Source organism: Notolabrus celidotus, chromosome 7 (assembly GCF_009762535.1).
Source record: "Notolabrus celidotus isolate fNotCel1 chromosome 7, fNotCel1.pri, whole genome shotgun sequence".
Classification (NCBI taxonomy): domain Eukaryota; kingdom Metazoa; phylum Chordata; class Actinopteri; order Labriformes; family Labridae; genus Notolabrus; species Notolabrus celidotus.
Genome location: NC_048278.1, coordinates 7,787,078 through 7,795,942, shown reverse-complemented (window position 1 = coordinate 7,795,942; position 8,865 = coordinate 7,787,078). Strand labels below are relative to the sequence as shown.

Genomic DNA, 8,865 nt, shown 5'->3' with positions numbered 1-8,865 from the left:
GAGGCATTTTGAGAAAGATGAGGTGTTGAGTGGAGTACAGACTGCTGCTTATCAAAAAATGTAAAGTTAAAGGAAAATATATTCTATAGCTAGAACATGACCAAGTATGTCCACATCAGTTTTCTGGGTTTTTTGTCCTTTGGAGAGCTACTTCCACCATAAACATGACTTGCTGTTATCTCATCATTTGAGAATAAAATTCGATGTGCACTACCAGTGAAAAGTTTGGAAAAACCTTCTCATTCAAAGGTTTGCATTTATTTTAATTATTTGAAACACTGTAGATTAATACCAAAGACATCACAACTACGAAAGAACATATATGGAATTATTTAATTAACAAAAAGTGTTAAACAAAGCAGAATATGTTTTATATTTTAGATTCTGAAAAGTAGCCCTCTTGGTATTCTCTCAGTCTACTTCATGAAGTGGTCTCCTGGAATGGTTTCTAATTAACATGAGCCTTGTCAAGAGTTCATTTGTAGAATGACTTGCCTTCTTAATGTGTTTGAGACCATCAGTTGTGTTGTTCAGAGGTAGGGTTAGTACACAATGGATTGCCCAATTTGACTACTGTTGTAATCCAGATTATGGTAAAACCAGATTATTTCATAGTCTTGATGTCTTCAGTATTAATCTACAATGTTGAAAATAATTAAAATAAATAAAAACCATTGAATGAGAAGGTGTGTCCAAACTTTTGACTGGTAGTGTGCATTTGTTCAACTACAAAGAAATATCTAAATTAGCTAAAACAGCAGCCATGTGAAAAAAGTATGTTATGCATCAGTATGCTACAAATAATTAGGCCTGTTTAATACGATATAAAGTAATATAGCAGCTGGGTTCGATCTGCTTCTCAGTGGTTATTTTTGTTACTTAAAGTACAGACTTTTTATGGCACTCAAACTTAATCCTAAACTTGAACAGTGTGACAGGGCCCTGACTGGAAAGTCATTCACATTTTTCTGTGTCAATACTGAAAAAAACAAGAATATCTTTTGGGAAAAGGTCTAAAAAATGTTTTTCTACGAGGTGAGAGTTATCTCCTGTTGAGTTTAAAGTCTTGTAAAAGTCCTCAAAACTGTGCATCCAATATTTTGATTCATGCACAATTATTTTTTAGGTTTAGACTTCATATTTTTTGTGCTGTGCAGAAAACATCATCTCAGATTTCAAAGTGTGTGCAAACTGTAATCACAACAAGATTATAGATTCACAATCAACTGTATGTTTTAATCCAACAACCCATAGGGTTTTTAGATTACGCAATCTGCTCTAACTCCTCATAAGGCATGATGTCCCCTGCACAGGAATCCCCCTTTACTGTAACAGCTCCAAAGAGATTCCCCCAAACACATATTTCACATAATGAATGTGAGTCTGTAAGTGTGTGTTTGTGTGTGCATGAACATCCCACAGACTATCATTACGCACATCGCATTCCACCACCACAAACAGCCCTCCACCCTTCACCCTCCACCTCTCTCTTGCAACCCTCCTGTTTCCAGCGTCTTCCTGATGGAACTTCCTATATAAGGACAACAACCTATTAGCTCCAATAAATCAAGATGGCCGAGGGCTGTTTTGTGCCTGAGAAGCACACACTGTGAGGCTGTGTGTGGAAACTGATGACAAACCAAAGACATTGAAGAGCTCAGGGCTCCCTCTGGCCAACATCACGCAGAAGGGGGTGTTGACCAAGAGGAAACTCTGGTTGAAAACTCAGGGAGTAGGGGAGAGAGACAAGGGAGAGGGAGAAATGAAGAATGAGACGAGGAGGAGGAGGAGAGATGGCGACAAAGCAGCAGATACACTGAACAGAGAGGTTGCAGTGTGTGCCATATAAGGACAGTGGGATCTCTATGGAATCTCGGGAGCTTTCTATGTTACTTTCAAAGTCTAGCACGGACGAACATCTCCAAGACCGAGTGACTAAATATGGTGCAGCAGCAATAGCAGTGCTCAAACAAATACAGTTGTTTCTTTACATGCAGTTAGCTATGAAAAAGATTATCAATTGAGAGATCACAGAGCCACCAAGGGAACAGTATGCCAAAGTTCATATTTATCTCCTTGTACAAAGGAAGTTTTCTACAAACATATCTGATCACTGCACTGAATGATGCTCTCAGTGATAATCCCCTCAGGTGGGATCATACTTCATAACTGCTGTCAGAGAAAAGGTCACATCTGTATTTTTCATGTGATGTATGGTGATCCACGCTAGGAGAAGAGAGGAAGGGAACCTAAAAATACTAAAAGTGAAAACATGGGGGAATTGTGCTGACAAGAGGAGTCTTTACTTTAACTTTGGCCAAAACATTCGTACTCCCGGGTTGCCTGAGACAGAGAATAACTGCTTGTAACTTCTCAGAGCAATGAATAAACAAATGGAAAGCCAACAGTGACAAGGAGAGGAGATATTTGGACTGCACATGCATGGACGGACAACGGATTGAATGCATTTGAATCTTTTGTTTTACTGAAAATATAAAGTTTGCAACCAAATTCATGCAACAAAGGTCAGAAGTAGCAGACCTCTCACTTATAGTTCCATGCAACAGCTTAACAATTTCCTTAAATGTGCACTGTGCTTTATCTTAATGCACAATTACTCATGACCATCACAGCAGAAATCTGTAACATACAGAATGTTTAATGTTTTCCTCGAACCTCATGTCCATAGATGGCCATGTGTTGGAGAAGAAAATATGTTTATGGATATGTTTGACTCTCGAGGAATGCAATTGGATTCTAATCTGAGCTCAGGGGCAAACATCAGTTCACTGTGCTGCATTTAACACTATTTATACAGCTGTCTCTTTTACACACAACTGATTCATACAGGAGAGGGGAAATGCTACCCATTACAGGGTAATCAGCCAATTTTACAACCATGAGCTATTGTTCAACTTCCTCTGCTTATATAGCTTTATTCAAGAGAACAGTCATACCTGCTGCCAGTAAACTGTTTACCTTAGGGCCACAGCCGTTAAGGGCAGAGGAGGTTTGCTCCGAAGAAATGACATGAAGTCAGACACCAAATTTCCCAGGTCCACTTTGACTCTGATCACAGAATTGTTTGTAATCTGTAAATAATCAATAAATCATTTATGTCACTGCACAGAGTGAAGAACGACCACATTTCATCTGAAGTTTCCCTGCTCCACTAGAGGCATGGGTAAATCCAGCAAATTACCCTCTGTGCTTTATTATGATCTCATTCAATGAACTAATTTGAGCACCATGATCTCATCTGTTAAAACCTGCACAACCAAGATTGGCAGATAAAAGCATCATAGAGCGGACGAGAGAAAGAAACTTCTTCTGAATCAAACATTAGATACAGGGATAGATAATAAATAATAAATAAATGATAGATTAAGGTAGGAGATGCAACTCATGGTTCAGTGTCAGAGATCAGGCTGAGAGACAAATGGTTGTACCCGTAGATAATCAGTTCCAGAAACTGAGGGTTGAAGTTATGAGAGATAAGAAAGTCAAGTTCCCTTAAATGGTGAGAGAGGAACTGGGATGCAGAAAGTACAGGGTTGTTATTTCTGTTTGCAGCACAGGTTCTGGTCTTTGTAGGCCTATGTTTTTAGTGTCTGTAATGCATGCATCTTTTTCAATGAAGTTAATTTTATACTACATCTTATCTTATCCAACAAACAAGTGTATTTTCCCCAAAATAAAACAGGTTATTTTAATCCTTGGGAAGAAGTTCTGAGATGAATCGAATGATTAAAGGGTTCATTTCGGTTAAGACAAGATCAGTTGTGATTCTGTGTCCGGCGGGACAGTAAGACTCTGCAAGTTACAGACTTTAGAGCAGCGAAGGGGGCTGATCATTTAGAATAATCCCTCCTAATTTAAATAAATAATAAGACCCAACACTATTTACTATGTATGTTAAGTTACATAAGTACAAAGACAGAGAGAATAGATCAAACATAACTGGATGCATATACATTTTTTGTTGATTGTTACTGTTCTGTTTTTTGTTTTGTTTTTAACTCTGTAAAGCACTTTGAACTGCTGTTGTATGAATGGTGCTTTATAAATAAACTTGCCTTGACTTGCCTATTTTATCCCAAACAAAAAAGGGTCAAGTAGCATTGCTAAGCATATCTTGAGATAGCTCACTCCAAAGGTGCAGGGGCAGCATGGGCAGCATGGGTGGGTCTAGCTTGAGAATCACAATGAGAACCAAAAGGCTCAGGAACAATCCCAGGATATGAAGTGAACATTCATTCAGTAGTTAGCACTACTTGAAATGTGTCATGGTAAGAAACACATCAATTACATTTCTTTAAAATAAATTAAATTTACTTTTAAATACTGTTTTGATTAAAAGCTGTTTTATTCAAAGTGTACACTACCAGTCAAAAGTTTGGACACACCTTCTCATTCAATGGTTTTTATTTATTTTAATTATTTTCCACATTGTAGTTTAATACTGAAGACATCAAAACTATGAAATAATCTGGTTTTGCCATAATCTGGATACAACAGTAGTCAAAAATGCTATCCATTGTGTACTAACCCTACCTCTGAACAACACAACTGATGGTCTCAAACACATTAAGAAGTCATTCTACAAATGAACTCTTGACAAGGCTCATGTTAATTAGAAACCATTCCAGGAGACCACTTCATGAAGCAGACTGAGAGAATACCAAGAGTGTGCAAAGCTGTCGTGAAGGAAACAGGGGGCTACTTTACAGACTCTAAAATATAAAACAGATTCTGCTTTGTTTAACACTTTTTGTTAATTAAATAAATCCATATAGTTCTTTCATAGTTGTGATGTCTTTGGTATTAATCTACAGTGTTTACAATAATTAAAATAAATACAAACCCTTGAATGAGAAGGTTTTTCCAAACTTCTGACTGGTCGTGTATGCATTTTTTATTTTCTCTATGCTTTCATGCTGAACTGATGAGTTGTAAGATTTATTTATACTGTTTATTAATGCTTAAAAAGTCCCTGTTATATGCAGATATGTAAGCTAAGAACATGTATTACATCTGAGGCAACTAAAGGCTACAACATCACCATGCAGCCCTCCTCTTTGGCAAGGCTGCCATCATGTGGTAGTCAGCAAAACAACACTTGATAGTGCAAAAAGAAACATTTATTTCTCAACAAGTTAAATATTATAAAAGTATAAACATTTCTATATTTAAAAAGGGAATACATTGAGGAATGATATCTCAATGTTCTGCCTGAGAGAACAAGTAACAGGGATAACTTCAAGTAGAGCAACTATGTCTAAAGGGAAACCAGTTAAACCTAAACAAAAAGGTTTACTTAGGTCATTGGCAACTTACAGTGTAAAGTAAACTTCAAACCTTGTGTTTTTTGTCTTGTAGTTTCTGCACATTACACTCTGGGAAGAAGAGAGACGAAAGCTGCAAACATGTCAACAATGAGGGTGTAAAAGTGTCTCTTAAGTCCTTTAGTCGGTGCATCAACTTTCAAGCATCCAGTCGGGGCACTGTGCTGCTGGCAGGAGCAGTAACTGGCAGATGGGCTCCACGCAGAAACACCTTCCCACTGTTATCACTGCTGTTCACAAAATGGGACACCAAGCCATAGAGAAGGGGCCTGAAAAGTAAAGGTTTGTTAAATCAGCATTATTTGAACTCTTTCTCCACCCTCTATTTGACTGAAAAGGTTATGGACCATGAACAAACACAGCTAGTTTCAGTTTATTCACACAAGTACATATTTCATTCATATTGTTCACTAGTAAAAAGGAAACATTTAGCTGTTTAATAATCGCAGTAACACTCCCAGAGAGCTCAGTGAATACATGAACACTGTGTTTGATAGCACACTGCACTTACACAGACTTGGAGCTTGAATCCTCTGTGACTTTCAGCTCACTTGCCAGGAACTGTCTGTCCAAGGGAACATCCGGCTGGCCTGACTCTGAAAATGAACAGATTGGAGGTTATAAGTAATAAACTTTGCTCTATGATAGGAGTGAGTTGAGTTTAAGAGAATAATACTTTGTGCTTGTATTGTTCACCCACCTGCTGTCAGCACTGATGCTGTGTATCTGTACTTGTTGAACTCCAGGTACTCCCGGATGAGCTCGTTGATGAGCAGGTTTTCGTGGGACAGCTGCGGACGAGGTTCACGCTGGTCATCCAAGGCGCTGAACACCTCTGCCCGGATACGAGCCTTCAGCTGGCCCAGTACTCCCCGGGACTCCAGCGTTTCCCTCACAGCTACGGTATTCAGATTTAGAAAATTAGACATAAACTCATTCTTAGTTTTAAGTGTTGCTGTAATGATTTAAGTTGATCTTTTGTTACCATAACGGGCACGACTACCTCCCTGGTGAGCTAACACTGTAAACACTACGCTGAAATTGGCATCTTATCCATAGCTTCCGCTTGGCCGCTGAGGGGAAGGTTATGGAAACAAGGTCTTGATCCAAAACCACTACTCTTAGAGATGCCAGATCTGGACTAGATTATATTAGAGAGTCTACAGACTTTGTAAAACAGTTTCAGATTTGTGAAACCTTCTTACTGCTTGTGAAAACGCAAAGAAGAGGCTATTTCACCAATTTTCTTTTCTGTTAGGACCGCATAGGACCAGGTTCTGGTCCAGAACCACAAAATCCAAGCCTCTCAGATCTTTAATAAACTTTTCTAAATAGGCTACAGTCTCGTTAAAATGCTGTTTCAGGATTGTGAAACCTATATTTTATTTGTGAAAAAAAAAAAAAAGGGTCTTTCACTCTCTTTTTCATCACTAGACCACATGGGACCAGGTCCTGATCAAGAACTACAATACCAGGACTTCTCCGAACTGGACTAAACTATTCAAGGGAGGCTACAGACTCTTTAGAACACAGTTTCAGATTGGAAATAGAATAATAGAAACCATTATTTTATTTGTGAAAATGCAAGATGGATTGATTTGATTCCTTCCTTCACCTTTCACCAAATTATTGCGATTAAATATAGACTTTTTTTATATAATAATAGAATAATGTTAATCTTATAATAATCTTAAATCCAGATCTAAGAAGCCTAGGTTTTGTGTTTCTGGATGAGGACCCGGCCCAATGTGGTCTGAAAGTGAAAAAAGGGACATCATCTCTTTTTTAATTAAAAAAATAAATAAAAATAATTTCAGTCAGAATAAAGGTTTCAAAAAACCTGAAACTGTGTTTTAAAGAGACTGTAGCCTCTCTAGAATTATTTAGTCAAGATCTAAGAAGCCTAGGTTTTGTGGTTTTGGATCAGAACCTGGTCCAATGTGGTCCTCAGAAAAAAACACAACAGTGACATAGTTTTAGATTTCACAAACAAAATAAAGCTTTCACAAATCTGAAACTGTATTTATTTTAAGAAGTCTGCAGACTCTCTTAGATACTTAAGTCCGGATCTAGGTATGCAGGTTGTGGATCAAGACCTGATCAAGACCTTGTTTTCAGAACCTTCTGTTGCAACCGAATCGGAAGCTACGAATATGATGCCAACTTCAGATCGTGCTTTCAAATGTCTGTTGATGCCGAGCAGCGAGACCCCCGAGCAAACCTGGTGCTTTGTTATATACCTACATGTAGGCTACAATACTGGATATATAGAGAGTCAAAGATGTTAATAAATTACCTTTTAAACTTCATATTTCTCACAACATAAGCATTTTAGCAGGCTACATGCTATGATTGTTGTTGTATTTAAGCTAATGCTACCTTCGAGAATCAGTCTGACTGTCAGATAAACATGGTCGTTTTATTCAATCTGTCAGTTCTATTCTCTAGTTCAATTAAAGAGTGAAATAAGATCACAAATGTAAGATCTTTTGAGCGCTTACCACACTTCAGCTCTGTGATGGTCGCCATTGCAACAAGTGTCAACAAACGACTGTTTGCTACATATTACCAACTTCAGCCATCTAGTGGACATGTGGAGGACATACAACTTATTGATTCATTACATGGCTTCTGTTATATCCACAGGTTTGAAATGCCTTCTTTGTAGACCTGACAACATGCATCTTATACTATGAATAATTTATATCCAGCCAGATATGCACTGTTATTTATTTTGATTGAAGATGGCATGTTAAAAAATTGGTTTTCAATTAACTTCATTTAATATAACAATGACAAAAAGGAGACTAATTGAATCAGAATTACTCAAAATGTGGCCATGCATGCTTCCATTTGTCTTGTGACACCCTATAGCTTCATAAAAGGCTATAATGACTGTTTATTTTAATAAAACATTTGAAGAAATATTTTCAAATATTGTGTAATTTTGAGAACCAGAATCTGCAAACTCAAGCTGCCTTCGCTGCCCCGGCTCTCTGAAACTCTCTCTCTCAACACATCCGTAACTCAGACTCATTTCATTCATTCAAAAACCACCTCAAGACCTACCTGTTCAAAAAAGTATAACACACATGACCTCTACCCCCGCCCCACCTCTGTCCTCGTTCTGTTTTTATTTATCAGTTTTACTTTTTACTTTTATTTTTTGTAAAGCGACTTTGAGTATTAAGAAAAGCGCTATATAAATCCTATGAATCATTATAATCATTCAACTTGGACTTCTTGCAAATGACTCAAAACATGATGTTGCTGTTAATGCATTCAGCCAAAACATCATGTCAGCTGCTCTTTGAAACTAACTTGGTCCTTCTGGATATTTTTTAAAGCAAATATATATTCTTTTAAGTGCAGAGGGGCATCTAATGTACATGTTTATTCAAGATGACACAACTTCAAGCATAACCAAAGGGTAGATTCAGATACATTTTATTATCCAGCAAGATTTATGGATCAAGACAGTACATTAATTATACAAGATGATGAAAAATGAACAAGCTTG

General features: G+C 37.5%; 1 protein-coding gene across 1 annotated transcript; it reads right to left on the bottom strand.

The window, feature by feature from the left end:
- Window positions 1-5,119: 5,119 nt before the first annotated feature.
- cep20 (centrosomal protein 20) lies at window positions 5,120-7,978 on the bottom strand. Its single transcript, XM_034689036.1, has 4 exons — window positions 7,847-7,978; window positions 6,046-6,243; window positions 5,857-5,941; window positions 5,120-5,614 (listed from the first exon to the last, which is right to left on the bottom strand). Exons 1-4 carry the CDS (start codon window positions 7,872-7,874, stop codon window positions 5,485-5,487), a joined length of 441 nt encoding a protein of 146 aa, XP_034544927.1. The 5' UTR covers window positions 7,875-7,978; the 3' UTR covers window positions 5,120-5,484.
- Between the last annotated feature and the right edge of the window lie 887 nt (window positions 7,979-8,865).

What these genes read in the sequence shown, in the direction of transcription:
- cep20 (XM_034689036.1), bottom strand. Translation starts at nt 7,874, where the DNA reads ATGGCGACCATCACAGAGCTGAAGTGTG. An exon ending in CATCACAGAGCTGAAGTGTG is followed by an intron (nt 6,244 to 7,846) that starts GTAAGCGCTCAA and finishes TGAATACCGTAG; the next exon opens with CTGTGAGGGAAACGCTGGAG. An exon ending in AGCATCAGTGCTGACAGCAG is followed by an intron (nt 5,942 to 6,045) that starts GTGGGTGAACAA and finishes GTTCATTTTCAG; the next exon opens with AGTCAGGCCAGCCGGATGTT.